General features: G+C 51.3%; 1 protein-coding gene across 1 annotated transcript; it reads left to right on the top strand.

Annotated features, from left to right (window-relative positions):
• The first annotated feature begins 10903 nt into the window (after positions 1 to 10903).
• On the top strand, positions 10904 to 24252 carry CAV3 (caveolin 3). Its single transcript, XM_057555154.1, has 2 exons — positions 10904 to 11120; positions 23502 to 24252. The coding sequence occupies exons 1-2, from the start codon at positions 11007 to 11009 to the stop codon at positions 23841 to 23843; spliced, it is 456 nt and encodes a 151-aa protein (XP_057411137.1). The 5' UTR covers positions 10904 to 11006; the 3' UTR covers positions 23844 to 24252.
• Positions 24253 to 26481: the final 2229 nt, after the last annotated feature.

Here is a 26481-nt window from a genome sequence, read left to right as displayed (position 1 = left end):
TCCTCCCCTTCTGTCCACGGGAAGCCAGCCCAGAGATGCCAGGGTCCTAGACCTGTGTAGCTCACGTGAACATTTTTAACAAAGCAAAGTTTTTTTTCTATCATCTGTGAAAATTCATTCACAGAATTTTCTGGCTGAGCATTTCTGCTCTTCTTCTCTTCCCAGACATGAATCTGTGTGCTATTACTTCCATTTATTCGCTCAACAAATATCTATACAGCTCCTGCTGGGTGCCAGGCACTATGCTCCAAATAGTTAAATTCAAAAGAACTTATTCCCAGTTCCCATTCATTTCCCATGAATCAATTTCTCAGTTAATTCCTTAGAATCCACGTTCAGAAACCTTGAAAGTCCTGTAGGCTCCGTAACTCCAGGTAACCTGACTTGATTAAAAGAAAGACTGTCCTGTTCCAACCCCTTTAGATAAATCCACCCCCCAACCCCCGACCATCCCCAACACACCCGTCCCGGGCAGCATGCGTGCGTACGTACCAGGCCACTGCTTCCCCTCCACACTTCTCTCCCTCTCTGGCTCCAGCCTCCTCTCTGAGTTTGCAACTCTCTCCCCCCATCTCCCTGGGTCTCCATCCCCGCCTCCAGAGCCGCTTTCTTCTCAGCACCGCTCCAGGGCGAGATGCCCAGGCCTTCCCTCCAATGTGCGCTTTGCCCCCAACACCAAGCAGTCCTGCGACCCCAGCTGGGTGTCCGACAATTCAAGTGGGCTTCTGACCAACTGGCTATAGACCGGAGGTCCCACGACCCCAGCTGGGTGTCCGACAATTCAAGTGGGCTTCTGACCAACTGGCTATAGGCCGGAGGTCCCCACGACCCCATCCTCGCGTTTAAGATTAATCTGCTAGAGCGGCTCACAGAACCCAAAGAAACATTTTACTTACTAGATTACCAGTTTTTTGGTTTATTATAAAGAGAGAGAACTCAGGAACAGCCAGATGGAAGAGATGCATCGGGCGAGGTACGGGGGAAAGGGGGCACTTGGGTGCTTCCATGCCTTCTCTGGGGGCACCTGTCTCCTGGGACCTCCATGTGTTCACCAACCCGGAAGCTCTCCCAGCTCCACTCTTTGGGTTTTTATGGAGGCTTCATTACATAGGCACGACTGATCATCACTGGCCACTGACGACTGCTCTACGTCTGGCTCCCTCCCCTCCAGGGAGGTCGGGCTGTGGGATTATGCCAAGAAGGGGGACAAAGACCACGTACGTATTTGTTATTATAAATCACAACATCACACTGTGCTGTGTGCCCCTTTCCCACATCCCAGCCACCGCCTTCTTCCCCAACTTCATTGGCTCCAGGGAACCAACCAAATGAACCACTCTTTGCCTGGTCCACTAAATGGGATAACATTGAGGTCTGTCGAAAGGATGTCCCATTTTCCCAAATAAGACTGCCTACGCTATGGTACACAAACTGTGGATGGAAATATGCATGTTGCCTCAAAGTTTTCCTTACAAGCCCATGTCAGCGCCATAGCACATGAAAATGAAATATTATAGGGCTAGCCTCACATGACTGAGCGAAACAAAGCCCTTGTCTACCTGAACACAGTAAGGCCAGTCTCCAACCACAAAAGTTCTATTCCAGTAAGAATGGCTTTTATTTACCTGGCAGAAGTGCCAAGTTCATCAGATAAATGCAATCTAATGAATCCGTCTCCTCGGCTGCCTCAGTTTAATGATCCTATTAAATGTCCCGAAATGTTTTTTCCAGGGGTGATCAAGGACATTTTTTTTTTAACACTCCATTAAACATCTGACAGTCATTTCCCACACAGCCTATTATCTTTGTCTCCTTTGAGCCAGTCAAGGTTAAATTTTAAGCCAGAGTTTACCAAGCTCATAGCGGATGGGACATTTTATTTCACGTTGGATCCTCCCTCAGCAACTAACCCTGAGCTTCTAATGCTGACACCAGCCACTTGCTCCGTAACTCCTGAAGGCTGTCTTCCTAATTTCCAATCTGTCAAGATCCTTTCTCATTGTAAATATACATTGTGTCACTCTTTGGTCTGAGTTTTGAAAAAGTTTATACTGTTTCCCATAAAAGACCAGCCACAGCTAAGCAATTTCACAAGAATACTGGCCTTTCGTCCCCAGGCAGCTGCCCTTCTTATCTGCAAGAGCCGTTTCAGCCCACATCATTTTAATACTGAACTCGGCCACTTCCTTCAAAGCCCACGATAACAGGCACGTTGGGACACGTGAAGCTTTATGAAGACAGTGAGGGGTCACAGGGGAAATCACACAGCCGATAGCACTCACCCTCAAATCCCCACCACAGACCCCTTCTCTCCCCCAGTCTCTCTCCCTGGCCCCAGTCACCAGGGGGCCCCATGGCCGTGTCCTCTCCCTCCCCACTGCCAGACTGCTGGCTCTGAAACTGGGAACCACTGACCCCAGTGTTCATTGCAGCACTACTTACAACAGCCAAGGTATGGAAGCCACCTAAGTGTCCATCAACAGATGAATGGACGAAGAAGACGTGATATATATATATACACACACACACACACACATATACACACACATACATACATACAATGGAATACTACTCAGCCATAAAAAAGAACAAAATTTTGCCATTTGCGGCAACATGGATAGACTTGGAGGGCATTATGCTAAGTGAAATAAGTCAGACAGAGAAAGACAAATACTGTATGATATCACTTGTTTGTGGAACCTAAAAAATACAACAAACTAGTGAATATAACAAAAAAGAAGCAGACCCACAGATACAGAGAACAAACTAGTGGTTATGAGTGGGGAGGGGGGAGGGGCAATATGGAGTGGGGGACTGAGAGGTACAAACTACTGGGTGTAAGACAGGCTCGAGGATGTACTGTACGTGGGGAATAGAGTCAATGTTTTGTAATAACTGTAAATGGAAAGTAACCTTTAAAAATTGTATAAAAATTTAAAATAATAAAATAAAAATAAAGATTAAACGTATGTTAAAAAATAAAATAAAACTGGGAATCACTGAGAAAAGAGCTCTAAAAAATGACTGATGCCAGGTTCTAACCAAGAGATACTGACATAACTGGCCTGGGTGTGGTCTGGGCATTGATTCTTCAGAGCCCAGGAGGACTACAGCCCCGGACCGCGTCCACTCAGCCCCTCCTCACTTAGACTGAGCCATTCAGCTCCATCCTCAAGCTGGAACACCCCCCTCTTCTGTGAGGCAGTGGGGCCCGTGAGCTCCAGTTTTCACAGTCCCCACCACCCCCTATCAAATCCCACACTGAAGCGGAGCTTCCCTTGGGTAATCATTAATGTTTGCCCCGTTAGTTTCCCTACAGCTTAAAAAAAGAAACGGGTGTGTTTCTTGTCCCCAGATCTTATCAGAAGAGAGATGACCACCAAAGCCCTGCGTTTCTTCCACCTGGCCTGCTTTGCTCACTTCTCTTGAGGGCATTTAAGTCTGTGACCCTGGTGTTGTCTTCATTTCATCCTATTATTACCATTCCTATGTTCTAGGGGAGAAAACTAAGGCTCAAAGTTATACAACTGGTAGATCCTCTCAGGTCAGCTTGACTCAGAAGTCCAAGATGTTAAGATCTACAGGCTTCTGCCATCTCTGGATGAGCTGGCTTGGTACACCACCTTACTCTATCCCCAGAGAACTCTGGCTGTTGGAAAGTCCCGCCTTATGTAGAGTCCCAAATCTGCTTTTCATCTGCAAATATTAACATGCATATAAAAAAGAGGGAGGGCAGGAGAGTCTCATCTATAAAAGAGGCAGGGAAGCAGAGTCTGGGAGCTAGATGCATTTTGGCTGACTGGTAGGTTCTGCTCAGCTCGGGGTCAGCTGAGCCTCTGCTGTCTGGAAAGACTGCCCTGGCCTGGGGGGCCCAGAATGCCCACAGAGCCAGATGCTGAGGGCTCAAAAGGAATCTAGGTGCTCATATGCCAACAGGCAAGAAGCAAAGGGTCCCAGGAGACCAGAAGTGTGGGGTTGGAGGGGGGCACGGGGTGGAGGCGGCACAGAGGGGAGGAGAGAGCCTGGCACACAGGCTCTGATTTGGAGCCGAGGTTGAAGGGATGCAGGGGCTCAAAATCAAGGAACACGTGGGGCTTCTAGAAGCTAGAAAAGGCAAAAAAAAGGACATTCTCCCCTGGGGCCTCCAAAATGGACATTGGCCAGCTGACCCCTTGATTTGAGGACTTCTGACCCCCAGAACTGTAAGAGAGAAATTTCTGTGTTATTTTAAAATAAGCTGTGGTCATTTGTTACAGCAGCAAAAAGAAACTAATACAGTTAAAGGCTCGGGTCCTTCCACCCCACTAGCTGCCTAGGGCTGCCGTAGCAAAGTACCACAAACAGAATGGCTTACACGACAGAAGTTTATTGTCTCACAGTTCTGGAGGCTACAAGGCTGAGATCAACGTGCCTGCAGGGCCACACTCCCTCTGAGGGCACAGGGGAGGATCTGTTCCAGGCCACTCTCCCAGCTTCCGGTAGGTCCTCGGCTTGTAGCAACACAACCCCTAGCTTCACATCACGTCCTCCCTGTGTGCACACCTGTCCCTGTGCCCGTATTTCCTTTGTATAAGGACACAGTCATTCAGGATGGGGGCCCACCCTAATGGGCTTATCTTAACCTGATCATCTGCAAAGACTATTTCTAAATAAGGTCACATTCACAGGTACTGGGGGTGATGCCTTCCACATCTTTCAGGGGGGGCACAGCTCAACCCATACACAATATTACTCCTAAAAGCTGCCCTGCTTTAAAAAAAACCCCGGGGCAGGAGGGCAATGATTCCTTCCCGGCGAGAACAAGCCGTCCTCACTTCCTCCAGCTGCTCTGGCGAGCCCACTGCAATGGCCCAGGAGCGGAGGCCGGATGCTCGGGAAGAGTGTCCACCCACAGCTCCCTGCCAAGTTCATCACACTCCGCGGGGTCTGCAGTGCTGCGGGGCCTCCCGCGTCCCCTACGAGGCAGCAAACTCCTCCAGGCGGGGACCACGTGGATCCCCCCACCACGGCCTCCAGGACCCGCCGCCTGCCTGCCACGTGCCGCTTTAGGCCGGGCCCTGCCTTGGTCACTGGCTTTTCGTGTCTACCTCTCACGGGAACTGTACAGTCGGCCGGCTCCAGCTCCCGGGCTTTTCTCCGCTGCGTTCTCAGCACCGGCCCTGAGCCACACACCCAGTAAGCGTTTGCTGAGATAGAGGGTCACTCATCTGCGGTCCCCATCCACTGAGCACAGCGAACACACCAGCACCGAGTCGCTCCGTGTTGAATGAAGAAATGGCCCAGGAAAGCTTCCCTAGATACAGAGGAGCTGAGCTCGCCCAGTTTTAAACGTTGTCTGTGAGGTGGGTGGATTCTCTGAATCGCCAGGGCTCATCGTGCAGCTCGCTTCCCAAGCTCAGGTGGAAATTACGGCAGAGTGGATTCTTTCCGAAGCAGAGACCCGATCCTATAGGAGACAAAGCAGAGATGGGGCGAGCAGAGGCGTCTCTCTCTCTCATCTTATCCCCTCGTGATGTTCCAGACGGAAACATCTTCAGGGCATCCAGTCTCTGGAACATCAGAGGGGTTCTGGACCAGCCACCACGCAGCTCCAAGGCAGATGCAGAAATCCCTGCCTGCAGAATCCCCTCTGGACATCAGGCCTCTCTATTAACGAAGCCACAAGGCCCAAGGCCGAAGCCCCTGCTGCTCTCAGGGATCAGGGCCTGCTCTGGGTCTGAAAGAAAACGCTGACCGCTGTTCCCACCACGTGCACACAAACCCTCCCCCAGAGCCGCTCCAGGGTGGTTTCTGAACAGCGCTGTCACTGCTGGTCCTCGAGGCCGGCAAAGGTTCATCTCTCTTCTCTCACCTGGAAGCCAGGTGGACATCACCTGAACAGTGGCAGGGGCCAGTCTCCCCAGTTTTGGTAACTACCCTTGCAAAGGAACAGGGCGGCTTATTTTTATAAATAAAGTTTCACACAACCATGCTCCTTGATTTACGTACTGTCTGTGGCTGCTTTCAGGCTTCGCACTGCAGAGTTGAATCACTGTGACAGAGACTGTGTGACCCACAGAGCCTGAAACCCGGGCCAACTTCCTGGGCACGCAACCCACAGGACCCCAGCTTCGAAGATGCCACGAGCTCGGTTTAATGCTCTGCTGCCACCACCTTGAAATCTGGAATCTCTTTTTAACAAGGGGCGCCGCATTTCTGTTTTTCACCAGATCCTGTAAATTCTGTAGCCAGTCCTGCCTAAGTGTTTACTATCCGGCCCCAAAGTCTGCCCAGCACTCTACTTTTCCAATCCTCGATTCCCTTTCACTCTCTGACTTAACAAGTCTGACCTCGCGAAGCTCAGCCCTTTCTGGGACAGCCGATCAGCTGAGAGTCAGTTCTTCCTTAAGAGTAACCCTACCAGCTATCACTATCAAGAGAGCCTACAGTGAGCCAGGCACTGGGTTGAATGAAGCCAGAGTGCCACAGTATGCCACTTATGTACCCGTCCTTGGGACCACCCTGAATCAATCTCATTCCTTAAGCCTTCAGGGACTTAAGTAAAGTTCATCTGTTTCTCCCTGCTGAGCCTTCTCTTCTCCAATCCAAAACTGTTCTGTTTCTCATTAAGACATGTTTCAAGCTCTTGCACCATCTTACCCACCCTCTCTAGATACCATCTAGTTTCCCAAGGCCCCAAACAAGGCTCCAAGTGTAGTCTGACCAGTGCAGAGTTTGGTAGCTTGGTCACCTCCATTATTCTAGATGATATATCTCTATTAATGCATCCTGAAATCACACTGCCCTTTTTGGAAACTATTCCAAAAAATCTCCAAGATCTCTGGTAGGAATCAGGTACCATAAGCTGCTAAAAAGAGATTATGTTCTAATCCTCATTATATAGATGAGTAAACTGAAACTTGGAGGGGAGTGACCTGCTGAACGGCACCTGGCCAATTACTCCTGGTTCTTCTGTCTCCAAATCCCAGGCTCTCCCCTCCCCCAACCAAGACACTTTGGTCCCTCAATTTCTTCATCTGTAAAATGCAGAAACTGGGTCTCTCCCAGCTCTGGCATGCTGTGATTTGTCTTCTAAATGCAGACTCGGAAGAGAAAACAGAAGCCCACTGCTTAGATCTAAAACTGCCAAGAAAAACAACAAAGTTTCCTTTTCTACTCCTCATCCTAGCCTTACCTACCTTGGATGCTTGTGCCTAAGTGATAAAGCTTGCTAGTTAGTGGCACCTCTGAATTTGACAGTTAATTGAGCCTTTGGATCGTAGCACCATGACTTTCTCGGCGAGTTGGTCCATATCACCTTTCCCATTACTTCCCCTTTTCACATTCCACAAATTTATGTCTTCCTGCACATCCCATTTTCAAAGATTTTTTTTCACTTGCTGCCTTAGCAAACCAAACAATAACCAAAAGAAAAAAGAAAAAAAAAAAAGCCTTTAAAATAACACAGAGTCCTCCATAAAACCCCAGGCACCAAATGGGCTTCAGAAAGCCATTCTCCCTCCTTTACTGTGTTCTCACGTCAGGAGCGTCGTCCCAGGGCTGTCTCGAAAGCTTCGTCTTTCAGTATGTTCTCTGTAACATCTTCTCCACGGGTACGTGGGCCTACTGGTGCCCTGCCCGTTTTTCTCCCAGCGTGAGAGGCACAGAGGCACGACGTGAGGAATGGGGCAGGTGTCACCATCCACGTGTGACAGGTGAGAACGCTCGGCACAGAGAAGCTAGGTAGCTGACCCAAGGTCACAGAGCTGGTGAGTGCTGGGGCCGAGAAAAGACCTCAGGACTAACAGTTCCATAGGACTGTTATAATGAAACAAGAGACAGTTCTCTGCCTCTGGCATCTGCCTCTTTCCACTCTGCCCCTCTCTGATTCTGATCATCCAGCTGAAGAGCTGCCACCTTCAGAAAGCACTCCCTGGGCACCTCAGCCCACAGCATTTCCTTCCTCTGGAATCCAAAAGGTGCTTTAGTTGCCCTACAACCTCAGGTCTCAGCACTGATGGCCGGCTCGAGGCAGCGGCCCCTTCCCATGACAGATGAGCCAACTCCCACACACCAAGGGTGCCTTGGCCTGGCACCAGCTCACAGAGAACCTCCACAGACAGCAGTTGCTGTTATCACTGTTATTACTCAGTGTTCCAGTTACTGTGACTGTGAAACAAGCTACCCCCAAATTTAGTGACATTAAAAATGTCTTCTGTTCATGGACTCTGTGGTTTGAATATTCAGGGCACCGAGAGAAGAGCTTGTGTCTGTTGTCTGGGCCCCTGATGTCTGGGCTTCGGCTGGAAGGCATGAAGGTTTAGGGGCGACTTGAAGACTGGGGCTGGAATCATCCAAAGCCTCATTCACTCACCCATCTGACAGTAGATGCTGGCTAACAGCTGGGGGCCTCAGTTCTTTGCATGTGGTCTCTCCCCATGAGCTAGTCTGGCTTCCTCACAGAATGGCAACCGAGTTCCAAGGGCAAGAATCCTGGAGGAGAGAGCCAGGAAGCTGTATCCTTCTTACAGCCTGGTCCCAAAGTCACAGGGCATCAGTGCTGCTGTATTCTGTGAGTCAGAATAACCTGAACCTTGCCCAGATTAAAGGAGAGGTACATAGACCCATCTCTTGGTGGAAGGAGGGTCAGTACCACTGTAAGAGCATAGATGCGGCCACCTTTGAAAAATGCAGTCTTCCATAATCCTTATTATTATCTGTTACCATCACTTCTCCTTTAGGATGGGTCTCTTCCAGGTGGCTCCTTTATCCCTTCGGACAATACTGCTGCCCCAGCTGCCCCAGCTTTTCACCAGATATATCTGGTCTTGCAGTGGACAAACCTCAAGCTCAGGCTCAGATTCCTGCCATATCCCACATGAACACAAGCAGCAACATTCTTTGTCCCAGGCTCTTTGCAAGAGGAGGTACTTATCCCTAACACCTGGGGTCCCAGGCAGAGGAATGAAAAAAAAAAGGCAATTCCTAAGAGATTCAGTAACATCTAGTTGCCAATGGTTTTCCTTAGTGATACTGTGCTCAGCTGAATATCTACACTTCTTAGCCTTCTTTGCCAAGAGGGGTGGCAAATGAGAAACAAACAGAAGTTGTCCAGTGGGACTTTTGGGAAAGCTTTCAAATGGAGCTGACTCAGGTGGCAGATGCCTTTTCCTGCCCTGCCCTTTTCTCTTTCTTCTTGTTTAGTCTCAGATATGATGGCTGGAAGAGCAGCAACCATCTTGTGCCTATGAGGTAGCTTTGAGAATAGCAGAACAGAAAGATGGAGGGCTGGTGCCTGATGACATCACAGAGCCACCACAGTAGTTCTGAACTACCTATTTGTGTTATGTGAGAGAGGGGGGAAAAAAAAAAAAAGCCCCTACCTTGGAAAAGCCACTATTATTTCGCATCTTTATTATGAGTAGCCAGGTGCAGTTACTGATAGAGCCTTTACCACCTCCAGCTTTTTGATTAGTCTTCCTGCCTCAAACCTCACACAGCTCCAATCAAATCAGCTCCAATCATCTCCCTCACATGCAAATCTGCTAAAGACCCTCTGCTGTTTTGAAGTCTTCAATGGCTTCTCAGCACTTCTAGATAAAATCTATACTCTTTAGTATGACATTTGAGATCCTTCACACCCAGGCCAGAGTCAAGACTTATCCCCTGCCTCACCCCCCAGACAACATGTGGTTGAGCCACTACACAATTCTCAGCATTCTGGCTCCTACCAGTCCTCTGATACCTACAGCCTTTCTACCTGAAATGATCCACGTGGTGAACTCCTGCTTGTCTTTCAACACCTTACTCTAAAGCTACCTCCTCCAGGAAGCCTTCCCTGATGTCCTCAGAGTAAGTCATTGCCTCCTACGGACTTCTCAGGCAAGTTCTTTGTAACATAACTCTGATGCACCACTTGCCACACAGTATTACAGTTACTTATTTTCTGATCACTCTGTCCCCCTAGGCTGTGGGCTCCCCAAGGCAGGGAGGGACCTAACCTGATGGGTCTCTTTATCCCTAGCTGTTAGCAAATCCTAAAGAGATGAGTCTGTCAGTGATGAATGGACGCACAGACCCTGGAGACTCAGAGCCGTCACCCTTCATGCGGCGGGGGCCTCGGGTGATGGCTGACCTGGAAGAGGACGCAGCGAAACTAAGCAGATACCTAAGAGAGGGCAACCCCACCGACGCCCGTGCTGTGCCTGGGGCCCATGGATATCCGGAAAGCTGTCACTAAGCTGTCCCTGGGGACAGGGTGCAGGGTGGCAGAAACGTGGACTCCAGGTCCCCTCCACGTGGTATCAAAAGGCAGAGGAGGGTGGTCTCCCCCCAGTCTCAGCCCCAGACCTACCCCACACCACAGTCCATCAACCCCTCCAGGGGAAACCTTAGAAGTGGGAAAAACCTCAGCCCTGCTTCAGGCCACCAAACAGCAGGGCAGGTACCAACTGCTCCAACGAGAATCCCCACCAGAGAGCATTTCTGTTCTGAAGCCTTTTCTCCCACGAGTTAATCTCCTCCTTTCCACGAGGGTAGGCAGAGTCCCGATCGTTATTATTATGGCCCCATTGTACAGGTGGGGACATGGCAGCCCGGAGAGGCGAGGTGTGCCCAAGCTCACACACCCAGCAAGAGGTTGAGCTGGGGGCTGAGCCCACCCCCTTCCCAGAGGAGCCCAAACGCAAATACCAGGGTCCCACAGCAGCAGCCGACCATGAGGGCACCAGGAGACACCAGGCCCTTGGCTCGTGCATGAGGCCCAGCGCCCGTGCAGCCCCCTTTAAGGAGCGCTGGGCCTTCCTGCAGGGCTCCAGTCTTAATTTTAGCTTGGAGGCCTGCCACCGGAGCCTTCAGCCAGTGGCAGGCTGAAGTTATGCGGGACAGCTGTCAGCCGGCACGCTGGGTGGGGCCTATTTAGCCACCAGGGGCACAAGTCTGGGGACACTGGTGTCCCTGCCCCAGGTCTTTTCAGCCCCGCTGGCCACACGGCTCCGATCTCCTCCCGCAGGTCACCCAGCTCCACGATGATGGCCGAGGAGCACACAGACCTAGAGGCCCAGATCGTCAAGGACATTCACTTCAAGGAGATCGACCTGGTGAACCGGGACCCCAAGAACATTAACGAGGACATAGTGAAGGTAGGCTCGAGGGCCTGCCCCGGTGCCCCCCGCCTGTAGGGTGTCAGCTTGGGGCTGGAAGGGGCAGGCTCTGCTCCCGCGCAATCGGCTTCCCTGAAAAGAGACCTGTTCCTCTGTCTTCTCCAAATCCCACCCACCGCCCCACCCCGCCCCACAAACCAGCTTGTACCCCCAAAGAGCCTTTAGTGTCAACAGGAGCAAAGAATCAGCTGCACATACAGGACCATCGACCGGGGCGGGGCAGGCGAGTCGCAAAGGAAACTTTACAACTCTGTAGCTCTTCCCATGTGCTCCTGGCCCTCGGCTGGGGACAGACGAGGTGGCCAAGTTGGGCCCTTTCCATGCCAGGGGCATTTTGCGGTCTCCACAGTGGGCGCGGGGTTAATCCCCAGAGGGCGGTTTCCAGCAGGGCTGCTGGCCCTCGCAGGGGCCCCCGCTGCCCCAGGCTGGGGGGCCGTACCCAGCACTCATGCCTGCTCCTGGCCTGACGCAGGTCCAGCAGCCAGGCCAGGCCAGAGGCCTCTCAGAGGGCGCCGGGACCCCTGAAAGGGAATCTTGTATGATGGTTACCCTGCCTTCAGGGAGTCTCCCCTACGGCCATGCCTGAGTCAGGGCTCTTTCCTCACCCGATGCCATCAGCAGCCTGGCTGCTTCCAGGGCCGCCCCTCAGTCCAGCCTCCACCCGGTAGCCACAGGGGTCTTACTACAGCAGAATTCCCGGGAGCAGGGCACCCACCAACCAGCATCAAAGTCACTGGAAGGGCCTTTAACAGGGCAGGTGTGGGGGCCTCCCGGGTGCTCTGAATACGTCAGAATCACAGACCAGCGGAGCGGTGTCCAGTAGAAATATAATGCGACCCGTTATACAATCACCCTATGTCATTTTAAGTTTTCTAGCAGCCATGACTTTAAAAAGGAAAAACAAACAGGTAAAGTTAATTTTCATGATATTTCTCATTTAAGCCAATATGTCCAAAATAGTATCATTTCAACGTGTAATCACTACAAAACAATTATTGGTGAACAACTGTATAATCTTTCTTCATCTTCAAAATCTAGTGTGTATCTGAGACGTGGGATGCATCTCAGTTCAGACTCCAAAGTTTTTATGAGAATCCCTCTGTCTCGAGATTTCATAAAATGGACAGTTGAAAATTGATTCACAAACCCAAGCTGTGCCAAACATTCTTACAAGTTTCCCAATCACAGAGTTAACTATCAGTTTTTACATTTTTAATTAAAATTAAACACGCTTTAGAATCCTTCAGTTGCACTAGCCACAGGTCAAGTGCTCGTACATAGCTCAGGGCCACTGGATTAGACAGCGGGGTTAAGGGCTCGTTCTAAAGGACAGCCCTGCGTGGTCACCTTCAGGGGGACACCTCCCATGCTGCATGAGTCTAACTTCCCCCCATGGCATTCAAACCCCAGCACATCTGGCCCCCACCTTCCTCTTCCACCCCCAGCCCCCATGCCAGGAGCTGGCCACACCAACCAGAACACACCCCTGTGTCTTTGCCAGCACCTGGCCTCCTCTCCTCCACGCGGTGGATGCCCACCCAGCCTTCGAGACCTGATGCAAACGTCACCTGCTCAGGAAGCCTTCCCCAACTCCTCCAAGCAATCAGGAGCTCCCTCCTCTGTGCCCTCACTTCACTCAGGGCATTTCCCTGCAACAGCTCACATTATGCTATTACTGTATTTATAAATATCATTTGTGGTGCAGAGAGGGTCATCACAGCACAGTTTGGGAAGTGCGGCAAAATTAGGGCATGAATTTTCCAAACTGAAAAGCACCATATAAACGTCAAAGAGTATTTGTGGTGGTTTGTGCAGTGTGATCTAGAGGGAATGGTCCCAGACTTGACACTAACAAATGTGGTTTCAAATCCAGATTCCTCTACTTAAAAACAATGACACTGGACCCCCTGTTAAACGAGCATAATGTACTCCCCCGGGGTAAATGGATCTCAGAGCAGCGCTGTGCAATAGAAATAGAACGAGAGGATTGCATGAGATAAGAGGTTTGATAGTGCCTAACAGAGTCCCTGGCACACAGCAAGGGTGTGCAAATGTGAGCTGATTAGGAGCCTGGAGGAGCTTGCAGGACAAGAGAGCTAAGCCAGGGCCAGCGCTGACACTCAGGTTCCCCTCTGGTGGGCCCTAGCTGGCTGCGGGAATGCAAAAGAGGACCCTAAGGGAGAATGTGTTTTCTGAAGGATCCCGCAGCAGGCGACAAGTGGAGAGAGGCTCTCGGGTCCCCGTGAGCCAGGAGTGAGCTGGCTCCAGGCTCGAGGCCCAGATTATAATCCAAGGGGGGGATGGGGGAGGCCACACAGATGCAGCTGCTTATGCAGCCTCCCAGGGGGCTGGGAGCTACCCTCTCCTGGAGGCCCTGAGCCCCAGAAAACCATGCCTCAAAGGTGAAGCAAAAGGCCCACAAATGTTCTTGTTGAGAGGAGATGATTATTTGGTATATTGACTGGACATTCCCTGGTTTGGGAACTTATTTGACTTTTTCTTTCATTTTTAATGAGTGAGAGATGAAAACGTTTTGAAATTTAGAACAGGGATTCTAAAACAGAACCAGATAAGTACCACAGATAGGTTCAAGAAGACTTCAGGTTGGTGTAATGGGATGTGAAAGAATGCAGAAAAGGAAGAAATGGGAGAGAGCGTGGCTGAGAGAGGTCCATCTGAACAGGCTGGCCTTCGGGTCACCTGGATGTCTTTCATCGACCAGGGAAAGGACCGGGGGGCGGGAGGGAGGACAAGGGACCGAGGGGGTGAGGGGGACAGAGATGAAGAGGAAGAGAAACAAGGTCAGGCCAAGATGAAGGCTGGAAAGGCTCCCGTCGGGGTGGTGTCACATGTGGTAACAGGCTTCACGTGTGTGAAGATGACGCCGTAAGACAGTAGAATAAGACAGGCTACAGAGACCCAAGTCTACTCCCAGTCCTGACTCTAACTTGCTGTGTGACCCTGGGCAAATCCCTTTCCCTCTCTGGGCCTGAGTCCCTAGTGTAGACAGAGGCCGGGTGGAGAAAAGGGAGACCCGTTCCCTCCACCGCCAGCTGCTGAGGTTTCACACAGAAAAGACAAGGGTGAAGAGCAGGAGACCCACCCACCGGATCCTTGGATTTGACCCTCAGCAGAAGGAGGTGCTCCCTCTGGATTTCTAGAGTCAAAACTTTCCCAAACTTCCCTGAGCAAGGCCTGGTGCTACCCTTGAACCCAGGCTGGAAAGTGAGTGCCAACAGCAGCAGGAGAGCCCCGCACAGCCCAGCAGACTTGACTGTAGTCTCCAAGCTCCGGGCTGGGCCTGGGCAGAGGGGAGGCTCGCCTCATTCCCTTCACCCCCACCATCACCACCACTCATGGAACATCGATTCCACGAGTCATTCCTGAGCGCCTGCTCCGTTCCAGGCACTGTGCTGTTGCAGACGACATGGCAATGAGCAAGTGAGACCCACTGCGCGTAGGGCCCGTGCTAGGCTCTCGGGGGGAAGGAAAGGAAGCCAGCGGTCCCTGGCACTCCAGCTGGCCAGTGAGGACACCATTCCCTTCAGACCCAGATTGCAAAGCCTCCAGCCCCTTCCCCGTGCATTACTGCAGGCCCCCAGTCCCACCCCAAAGTCCACCAGTTATTTGTGAGAGGTCTCAGGGCTTTCTCATCGACACCCCTCCCCCTCCCCAACTCACACTTAGGCAGCCGGGCCCTAGAGGAGGGACACCTGAACCAAGCATCAGGCAGGTCCTTCAGCTTCTGGTTTCAACCACTCTCCCCTCAGGCACTCAGAGCGGGTCCCTTCAAACAGGGTGGAGAAAGAGACCTGGCCCCAGCCCATCACACTAGTTCCCACCTACCTCCAACCCACATCTGCCACAAGACCCTCCCCCTTCAGAAAAGCACAGAGACAGCACCTTCTGCCTCTCAGCTTAGGCTAACAAACACCCAGAGGACCCAGTAACCCTCCTTCCCCCAAGGTCTCCAAACTCTGCTGCCAGTGTGGGCCCATCTGGACACCCTGCTTCACAAAGATGAAACTGACCTGGTGCTTCCTCTTGAGAAGAATCCAACAGATTCCAAGAATCCAAGAATTCCAACAGACAGAGAAGATGAGACTAGAAAAAATGTGAATGCACTGGAGGAGGTGCTAAATGCCTTAAATCAGTGCCAGATGAAGGGTCACGGGAAGGAGGAAGACATTACTTTCACCTGGGAAAATCAGGCACCAGCTTCATGGAGAGGTGGTATCCCAGGTGCATAAATAATAAGAAAAATGTAAAGTGTGGAAAGGGGGCATCAGGCTTTCCAAGAAGAGGGAACAAAATATGCAAAGGCCACAACGTACAGAAGAATGATGGGCAGAGTCAGAAAACGTGAGGAACGGGTATTGCCACTCCCCTGCCTATGTCCGTGGCAGACATTACTAATGGATCACAGCACGTTTCCAGGAAGCCATGGACCATCAGCTAGGCTGAGTTGGCACACAGGCGAAACCTCTTTGCTATGCTGTCTGCAGGCGAACAATGGGACTAGGAGCATCTGAAAGGGAATTTGTGGGAGAGGAGGCAGAAGGGGCAGGTTGAGGCTGAATTAGGAAAGGTCATGACCTGCCAGGCTTTCCACATTGGCAATTCCTTCATTTTGGAAAGTACCCCTGGCAAGTACCTCTAAGAAGGGCTATACCCTGGATTAACTCACACTGAGGTATTTACAACTCAGTGTTATGGGGACTCCTGTGTATCAACTAAAGTTTTTAAAAACGGCCACTTTTTTGGGGAGCTTGTGAAAATGCAGATTTCTGGGCCCTGCCACCAGAAATTTTATGAGGCAGGGCCAGTGAATGTTTTGTACTTTAAAGTACAAACAAGTCCCCCTTGTCCTACAGAAGATAAACCTGTAGTCCAGAGTTGTCACCAGTTTCCCCTAAAGACACAGCGTATCAGTTATCCACTGCTGTGTGGCAAATCACCCTAAAACTCGATGGCTTAAAGCAGCAAGCCTTTGAGGCCCTCTCAGTTCTGTGGGCTGCGCAGCCTCAGTTGGGCAGCTCTGCTGGTCTCACTGGCGGCCTCTCATGCAGCTGCAGCAGCATCTCCTCTACAGCATTCTGGTGGTTAAAGCGAGTCACAGGGCAAGCCCAGACTCGCTATGGGCTGAGACTGTGTGCTGAGAGGCATGACCAATCTGGGGTCATCTTCGGAGACTAGCTAACTTCCCCCCAGAAGCTGGTGCACAGCCAAGCCTACAACTCAACCCAGGGCCATTCCTACTGCTCTCCAGTCCACCGCACCAGCCTTCCCGAAGGCAGAGACTAAGGGGGCAGGGAGGGAAAGGAAGAGACGGGCAAGGACAAGGCTCACTGAGATCTGATGGGGGCTCCTCTGGTGGATCCCTTCTCTTCACCCCACCCCCACCCCGGTCACCCTCTGTTATCTTGGTCTCTTCACAGTTCCTTTATATGAACCCAAGTGTCCTTACCTCCAGGCCAGGTGCCCCAGGCACCCCCTGTAGGATGCCCTGGACCCCAAGATCCCACTAATCCCTGGCTCCCCTCTTCCTGCCCTCAGAACCAGCCTGTGTTGCGTTCTTGCCTCACCTCCTGGTGAGGTCCCCGGTCCTGCGATGACCCTGATCAGGGAGACAGCAGGGGAAATTCAGGCTCAGTCTTTGATGTCAGGTCAACGTGGGCTCCACCCCTGTTTGTCCCTTACAGGCTGGGCGAAATGCTGGATATAAGACACATGGCCAGAAACCGACACCTACAAGGGCCAAATTGTGGGCGTTACTATGGTTACCCCAGATTGTATAGAATTCTATTTTTTTTAATTAATTTTTTTGGAGTACAGTTGATTTACAATGTTTAGTTTCAGGTGTACAACAAAGTGCATCAGTTATACATATACACACATCCACTCTTTTTTAGATTCTTTTCCCATATAGGTCATTACAGACTATTAAGTAGAGTTCCCTGTGCTATACAGTAGGTCCTTTTTAGCTACCTGTTTTATATATAGTAGTATGTATATGTCAATCCCAACCTCCCAATTTATCCCTTTCCCCCTTTCCCCCTTGGTAATCATAAGATTGTTTTCTACATCTGTGATTCTAGTTCTGTTTTGTAAATAGGTTCATTTGTGCCATTTTTTTACATTCCACATATAAGCGATATCATATGGTATTTGTCTTTCTGGGTCTGACTTACTAGTATGACAATCTCTAGGTCCATCCATGTTGCTGCAGATGGCATCGTTTTGTTCTTTTCTATGGCTGAGTAATATACTATTGTATCAATATATATGTACCATATCTTCTTTATCCATTCCTCTGTCGATGGGCATTTACGTTGTTTCCATGTCCTGGCTATTGTAAACAGTGCTTCAGTGAACACTGGGGTACATGTATCTTTTCAAATTATGGTTTTCTCCAGATATATGCCCAGGAGTGGGATTGCTGGATCATATGGTAGCACTATTTTTAGTTTTTTAAGGGACTACCATACTGTTCTCCATAGTGGCTGTTACCAATTCACATTCCCACCAGCAGGGTAGGAGGGTTCCCTTTTCTCCACACCCTCTCCAGCATTTATTGTTTGTAGACTTTTTGATGATGGCCATTTTGACTGATGTGAGGTGATACTTCATTGTACTTTTGATTTGCATTTCTCTGATCATTAGTGATGTTGAGCATCTTTTCACGTTATTACCAATTATAACACATGAAGCAGAGCTTTGTAATTTCTCAGCTATTCTACAGCTATCACCTCATTTTAGCTTTAACTTTACAGGCCAGTGCTTCTCAGGCTATTTGGGTGAAAGGCCAGTTTTATTATTATTATTCCAATCTGTTGTACACCAATAGTTTGCAAAAGTTAATAAAGATTAACTACTAGAGAGATGAGGTGAAAAATAGGCATTGACAATGTAAGCTCCAATTTTTATTATTATTAGAATCAACAGACATAAAATTATTGGCTCAAATCACTGTGACTATTTCCGAATGCCTACTCTCAACTTCTGTACTTGCCTTGTTGGGAAGGGGGCAGTGGCTGTGGACCACTCTTTAAATAGCAAGGTAATAGGTGAGAAAACCAAGACCCAACAAAGCTAAGCCACTCCTTTGGGTCTTGACTCTGAAACTAACTCCGTGTCACTAGGGATGTTGGTCCAATCCTCTCGGTAGAGTTAAAGCAAACAAACAAAAAACTGAAAACAAACAAAAAACAGAGGCCCAGAGAGGGCAAGCACCAGGCCCCAAATCACACAGTGACTCGCTGGACAAGTGGAAACTGGACCCAGATATCTGTCCCCGGCCTAGAGCCGTTCCCCCCATCCACACAGCGCCTGTCTGAACTTCGCAGCGCCCTGGATGCCCAAAGACTGAGTCACGCAGGAATGCGGGGGAGGCATTTTTGAAGGGGGTGCGGCGTCTGGCCGCCCCCTCACCCGCTGGCAGCGCCCGGCCCTGCTGTCCTGCAGCTTCCCCGCCCTCTTGGGGACGGCGGGAGCGGTGCTGGCCGGTTCCGATGAATCAACTGGCTCTCTTGCTGTTCCAAAAATAAATATGCCAGAGAAGGGGGCACCAACCTTACGAGCAGCCCCTTTCTCCCCCTCCCACCGCCAGCCCCGCCTCCAGCTGCACACGCAGCCCTGCCGCTCCGCCCAGGGCCCGAGCCCCCTGCCGCACACTCGCAGAAGCAGCCATCTCCCCTCCACTGCCGGAAACGAATTAAGAAGTGAAGTCACCTTGCGCCTCTGATACACTGGCGCGTCTGCCTAGGGCTGCCTCAGCCGGGTCTTATAAATATCTCCCCAAACTAGTGCGGTGACCAGAGAGCGGTCTCGGTGCTCAGTCCCGATTAGGAACGGCCGCCTCCTCCCAGGACGACCCGTCCCTCTGAGAGCACATTTTCGCATTCACAGACAACGGAGCAGTTGCCCTGTGCACAGTGCCCAAGGCAATTACTGGAAATAATTCAAATGCCAGCAACAACAGCTTCTGCCTTGTGCAAAAAAAAAAAAAAAAAAAAAGATTAAAAGACATAACAGAGAGATCCTTGGGGGCAGGATTATTACCATAAGCAGAAAAAGAGGGAAAAGAGGACCCCATCCATCTTACCAGCGCAGGCTGAGTACGCATGCACACACACATTTGTGACCAGGTAGGCTGGAGAACTGTCGTACTTACGACCTGGGTGTCAACAGCTTTTCTGAGATGTATTTTCATAGGAACTTCAGAGCAATTGAACAAACGATTACTGTCACTGGGCACCTACCATGCATTGTACAAAGCATTGCCCAAGAGGAGGTGTGCCTAGCACAGAGTGGGTGCTTAATAAATATTTGTTTGGATGAATGGATGGATGGATATGAATTGGTGGATGGATATGGATGGATGGATAAGAGGATGGATGGATAGATAGGCCGATAAATGGGTAGATAGATATGAATGGATGGATGCATATGGATAGATTGATGGATCCATGGATGGACAGATAGGTGGGTGGATGGATGGGAGAATGGATAGATGGATGGGTAAATGAACAGATGGTGGGAAATGGACGGATGGAAAAGAAATTACTTCTATTCTTCATAACAAGGTTGTAAGAAGTAGCAAACACGTTTTACAGTTGAGGAAATGAAGCTCAAAGAGGTTATCTGCCAAAGTCACTCATCAGATCAGCAACTGCACTGGTGTGCAAACCCACCTTTGGGACCCTAGCTTCCCACTGAAGAAAGCGCTCTGTAACAGCCACGGGCAGCTAACAATTAGTGATCAGGGATTCTGTGCCAGGCAACGTTCTGAGTATTTACATGTCGTATCTTATTCAATCCTCCGATACACCTAATGAAATCAATCTAGGAAAATGAGGCATAGGAAAGCTAAGACACTTGCTGAAGGTCACAGAGCCAATAAGAGGCAGAGCTGGACGCAAACCTCAGCAGTGTGACTTCAGTCAAGGGCTCTTTTCCACTTTGTCGCCTCTTAGAGGCCAGACACAAATCATCAAACGTGCTGAATGGAGGAATATGCTGAAATAAGTGAACAAAGCAGGCTGGGCTGCCGAGGGGCGGGGGAATTGCAGACTGATTGGAGCAGAGTGCGTGGCTGCGAAGAAGGGGCTGGGGGCCCTGCCCTGGGGCAGGTCTCTCTGGCCAACAAGGACCAGACCTCAGAGGGGACAGTCACCCTCCCTGAGAGCCGGCATCTGCCTCGGGGTCCGGGGTCTGACCCTGGCTGGGGCCGCGTGAAGACCTTAGATTAGAATCAGGACGCCCAGATGCACCTGTCTGCCCAGCTGGACGTGAGGAGGCAGGACTGGGTCACCTGTGAGTGGGGAGACATGGTCCTAAGGAACAGTCACAGGAGGGGCAGTAGAGGTCCTAGGCGCTGAACGGGAGAGAGGAGGAAGGAGGGAGAGCCTGCTGGATAAAGGCAGGGAGCACGCCTCCGCCCAAAGGCCTCCCTCAGCTGCCCAAGTTCCTGGGGACACAGCAGGATCCAGAGCCCAGCCCGGGTGCTAGAGGCATCAGGCACAGGCCGGGCACGGCCATGATAGGGGAGGGGCGGGCTGCAGAGGTCAGAACACCTCAGTCGGCAGGATCCAGGCCCTGGGGGTTTGACTGCATCTCCACAATCATGGTGCATGTACCAGGTCAACGCTGGAATGGTCCCCCAGGGCCTACGGTCCCCAGCTTCTTGGATCTGAAAGCAACAGCAGCTCTGGATTTCTGCCCATATAGACCAGATGTAGAAAGATGCCAGCCCTTTCCATCCACTCTCCAAAGCCATGGGACGTTCCCCAAGCAACTTGGGCCTTCTTTTCCAAACATCCAGCACACTACTCCTGCATCTCTGCCTCCAAACCCCCCGTCCCCCAAATTCCCAGCCAGCCAACACCTCCACCTCCAAGAAGCCCTCCAGGAAGAAGTGCCATCCTTCCAAGGAGAAGAGGACCATATTCATATTCTTCCTTCCAGCCCTTCCCTTCCATCCAGGGGGCCATATGACAGGTTACGCGACCTCCGCTAAACCCCTGCAGAGAGAAAGCTGGAGGTTGAGATTTACGAGCGGGTCCTGGAAGGACCTCTGACCACCCAAGTAGGCTTTTGAACATCGGTCTGCAGCCTGAAATCTCACTCCGTGAACTTTGCTCCCCATCAACATACCACGCCCAGGGTGGGGCTGCATCCTCAGCTGTCTCCGGGGGGACCCAGGGATCTGAGGCCTGGCACAGGAGCTCAGAATCCAGCCACACGAGATAAACAGGGCTCAACACTGGACATACAACATGGTCATGTCCACTCCCCCCCACCAAAAGAGTTACACTGGAAAGAAAAACACCAAAGCAATAATAATTTTAGTACTAGAGAAATACAAGTGGGAGATGCTTTGTGTTTTGTTTTTGCTATTCCCTTAATTTTCTGCAATGTGGCTATGTTATAAGAGAAAGTAATTTTAATAATAACTTTATGCATAGAGAGGATCCCCTTCCCCCCAAAAAGTGGGAAAACGGTTCACTTGGGAGTTGAAGTTTGAGCTCTGACATCACTGGTCCCCACTCCCCCCGCCAATTAGTCTGATCCATTCATGCATTCACTCAACCAACTACTATGAAAACAGCCCAGGAACACACTGCCCCCATGTTACAGACAAGACAGCTAAGGCTCAGTGCCACTAAATGAAATCACATACGAGAAAGTAGCTATGATGGTGCTTAATGCACAGCAGGGATTAACGAAAAGTTAAGTGACTTGGCTGAAAGCAATCTTTTGTATTTTTTCCATCTTCCCAAATGGGGCCTCAGTCACCATTTCAGCGGGATGCGTGAGCAGGATTCTCTGAAGGCCCACGTTCCTCGCAGCTGCAAAGGAGGGAAGGGGTGGGCAGTGGCAGAGGAGGGTCTGAGGTCGCTGCAGGACCAGCGTGGGGAGAGCAAAGCCTGTGTCCTCCACGGGTGCTGCGCTCAGGCACCAGATGCCTCCACCAGCCAGGATGACGCGGCCCTAACCTCACCACGTGCCGGATCCTAACACAGCTCTCAGGCCGCTGGCCCTCCCTCTAACCACCTCCATGACCCCAAACCGGGCGGGATTCAGCGACGGCTCCCAACTCGCCCCCCATGTGCATCCTCACATCCACTCCACCGACCACCCCAGCTGCGGCAGCCAGAATGAGCCACTCAAAACTCAGATCAGAGATGCAGAGGACAGGCTGGTGGTTTCCAGAGGCGGGGAGAGGGGTGGTGAACTGGGTGAAGGGGCTCGACTGGTGCAAACTTCCAGTTATAAGATAAGTAAGTCCTGGGGATGTAAAGTAGAGCGTGGTGACTACAGTTAACAATACTTTATGTAGCGTCTATTTAAAAGGTGCTAAGAGAGTAGTCAATAAAAGGTCTCATCACACATACACACACACACACACACACAAATACGTAACTATGTGTGGCGACACGTGTTAACTACACTCAGTGCGGTGATCATTTCCCAACATATACAAAATCAAATCATTATGTTGAACACCTGAAATGAATATAATGTTAGATGTCAATTATACCTCAACTGAAAAAAAAGCTCAGATCCAGCCGAGCCACACCCTGTGCAAAAGCCCTCCGTGGCTCTCATTGCACTCAAGCCCCCATGCCTGCCCCGCCTGGCCTCTCCAGCCTCCCTCCGGCCTGGGCCTGCGCTTGGCCTTCCAGAAGCACCTACATCTCCCCAAGAGCACACACTGTCTATCCCACTGGGTCGTAGCAGCTGGTGCCCCAAACGCTCTTTTCCAGCCCACAGCTCCTCCCTCCCCCTGGCTACCTCTAGGTATCAGCTTAGCTAGATGTCACCTCCTCCAGGAAGCCTCACACCCAGGCGAAGTTAAATGTCACCCTGTGGGTGCACACGGCCTGTCCTTCCCTTACCGGAGCACTGGTCGCTGTGGTGTAAGCGCCTGCCGTAAGCTCCAGGACGGCAGGAACCTTTGCCTGTTCAGCATCCTATCGGCAGGCACCTGGTACATTTTTGCAGGATGACTGACTGTCCAATTCCCTAGGATCACAAAATAATAGAATTTCAGAGCCACGGCTCGTGGCCTGCCTCTTAGTTTCTTTAAGTAAGTTACTCAGCTCCTGGGGGTCTCTGATCCACCCACGAGAGAGAGAAGTGGACCAGCTCCTGTGCCTCACTGCTCTGGGACAGCACCAGCACCACCCGGGACTTGTCAGAAATGCAGGATCTCAGGCCCCACCCTGGGCTCACCGGGGTCAGAATCCCAGGGGGTGGGGCCCAGCCGCCTGGTTTAACAAGCCCCCCCAGGGGGTTCTGACGCTTGAGGAGCGGGTGGCTGCTGTGACTTGAGGGTTCCCCCTCCCACCCCTGCAGGTGGATTTCGAAGACGTGATCGCGGAGCCCGTGGGCACCTACAGCTTTGATGGCGTGTGGAAGGTGAGCTACACCACCTTCACCGTCTCCAAGTACTGGTGCTACCGCCTGCTGTCCACGCTGCTGGGGGTCCCGCTGGCCCTGCTCTGGGGCTTCCTGTTCGCCTGCATCTCCTTCTGCCACATCTGGGCGGTGGTGCCCTGCATCAAGAGCTACCTGATCGAGATCCAGTGCATCAGCCACATCTACTCGCTCTGCATCCGCACCTTCTGCAACCCGCTCTTCGCTGCCCTGGGCCAGGTCTGCAGCAACATCAAGGTGATGCTGCGGAAAGAAGTGTGAGGCCGGGTGGGCGGCAGGGGTGGCGGGGCAGGCGAGCCCGGCCGGGCTGGCCCCACCGCAGGGCTCTGCGGGGCTGCCGGCAAGCTCTTTCTCCTTGGGGACCGCTGCTTCCCCCCAAGATGGGAGCACACAGAGTAGGGAAGCTGGAGAGAAAAGACAGCCCGCCACGGAAGTGCACTGGCCTTCCCTCTGCCCCCTGCCCCACCACAATGCCCCCATGACCGGGTGCCGGGAAGATCATTGGCTAAGAGGCAGCTACCGCAAATCTTTGCATTCACTTGTACTGTAACGGCATAACCCAGCCCTCAGCTCCCACCTGGACGCACCCCCTCCCCACCAGGAAACCACCAGTGACTGCTGGCGTTAGCAGGGTGGCTCCAATAAAGGGTTTCCGGCTGCATCTGGGAAATGCTGTGTTTTGCATGTGTCCATAAGGTGGGTGCGTGTCCTGACCAGCTCCAAAAATATATTTCCCTGCCCTGAGAAGCAGGAGGGGCAAGCTGGTTGGCCCTTCTCTCGGACAAATGCAAGAACCAGATTTTGGTTTCTCTTGGAATTCTTGTTTGCTGGGTATCTGTTCCTTGGGAGATTATTTCCCATTGATTTCTGTTGCCCCTGGGCCAGCCAGTGGTCACCCACAGAAGAAAATGGCCGCTGGGCTAGAAGGGGAAGGTGATACTCCCTGGGCACCACTGAGGGCAGGGCCTGGGTTCAAAGCTCCCCTTTGGCTCAGACACGGAGCCCCTGGCACTGCCTCTTGGCATGTACACCCTCAGCCCCGCAGATGTGATGATGGCATAAGGCCCCATTCGAGCATATGTGGACTCACCATGGAAATAAAATGGAAATAAACGGCAATGGAAAGGATATGTCCCACCTCCTGCCCACCTACGCTCAGCAGCAAGACAACAACAACAAAACCCCCAGGAATCTTACATTCTTTAGGGATGCTTTTCCCAAGGGTGTTATCCAGAACTAAGTCCTCAGAAAAAGGAGGGGGGCGGCTTTTGTGCTTAAGTTTGTTTGGAAAATGCTACAAATTTCTCTTAGAGATTTTTCAATAGACATTAGTACATTCAAGGCTCTGACAAGTCCCGCAGTAAAAAAAGCTGTTTAGGCCAATAGCCCCCAACCCTATTTGACCCTTTTTTTTTTTCATGCAACACCCATTTAAGTCTCATAAAATTCAGGTTCCAAAACACTCGGCCTGTTTTCAGAGGCATCACCTCACTGGCACCCGGCCATGCGCCCAAGGGTCCTGGGGACAATGAGGTAGAGGGAACCGCACATGAGCCAGAGACAGGGCACAGGCAACCTTGGTTCTGCCTCTCCTCCTAGTTGCCTTCTCTGGCCTCAGTTTCATCATCCATGAAATCATCTCTCATGTCCATTTTAGCTCTTTTTACCCATTTTCGTTTTTTCGAGTGTCTTCGTATGACATTTTCAAACACAGAGGAATGTTGAAAAGGTTTGCCGTGAACACCTATCTACCCGCCATCTAGGCTCTACGATTCACAGTTTACTGCTCCTCCTTTGTTGCATCTCCATCCATCTATCATCCACCAATCTCACCTTTCTTTACGCACTTTTAAATAAGCTGCAGATATTGGTATATTTTCCTCCTGAACACTTCATCAGCATCCCTTACTTTTTGCAAACAAGTAAGTCACCGCCCAGAGAGGTCAGCAGACTTGCCAAAAAGTTCACAGCTAGCCACATTCGTGGTCCCAGCCCACTGCTCTCTGCTCTACCTGGGGCTCTTCATGTTCTCAAGTGGACTCAGAGGGCAGGCTCCTCCTGCGGACGGGTTTACAGCCAACATCGCTTCCTCCCTCTCAAAGGGCCTCCCCATCAAACGTCTCTCACACTGTCAGGCCATCCGTTTCAGACTTGGAATCTTGGGTTACGCAGACTTTTGACCACCGCCGCATTTGCTGTGACCTGACTTGACCCTGACTCCTATTTTTCAAGCTGGCTCTCCTTCTCTAAGGGCCAGGCTACAGCAGGTACTCCATCCCCCGTGAAGCTCATGGGGCTGGAGAAAGGACACACATCTAGATGCATGTATGTCTGAGGTGTTTTTCCTTCTGGGGACCCCCGGCCCCGCAAAGTAGCAGGCAGGACAGCACGCTGGGGGCGTGATGAAAACGGGCCAGAGGAGGGGGTGGCATTCCGCTCTCTCTCATACGTGACGTCTGGCTCATCAGGGACTCTTGTTTAAGACGCAGGTTGTGATTCAGTAGTGGAGCCCAGGAACAAACACAAAACCACTTGTGATTCTGCAGGTGGCCCCCATACCCCACTTGAAGAAATATGCCTTAGGGTCCCTTCAAGGCGACAATCTAGAATCCCATTATGTCCGGAGTTAGACAGTGGCCCACGGTGGGTGTGGCTACACCGTACCAGAGGTTTGTTCCTGGCTCTCACAGCATCTTCCGACAGAACCCTGATACATGAGAGTACCTGTGACCCAAGAGACTGGGACCAGGTCCCCTCCTGCCCCCCCCACCACCTGCCACAGCTCAGATGCACCTGTGTCATAATCAGACAGATTTATGGGGATTCAAAGGAAGCCGGCAAAGAAATTCAAGTCTGTAAGCCACCAGATATGGTCACTGTTCTCAGGCTAAAGAAAGAA

This window comes from Balaenoptera acutorostrata, chromosome 10 (assembly GCF_949987535.1).
Source record: "Balaenoptera acutorostrata chromosome 10, mBalAcu1.1, whole genome shotgun sequence".
Lineage (NCBI taxonomy): Eukaryota > Metazoa > Chordata > Mammalia > Artiodactyla > Balaenopteridae > Balaenoptera > Balaenoptera acutorostrata.
Note: the sequence above shows the minus strand (reverse complement) of the source record. Positions and strands in the feature narration are given on the sequence as shown.

Coding starts and splice junctions, on each gene's coding strand:
- CAV3 (XM_057555154.1), top strand. CDS start 11,007: ATGATGGCCGAGGAGCACACAGACCTAGAGGCCCAGATCGTCAAGGAC. Junction 11,121..23,501: donor TTAACGAGGACATAGTGAAG/GTAGGCTCGAGG, acceptor CCACCCCTGCAG/GTGGATTTCGAAGACGTGAT.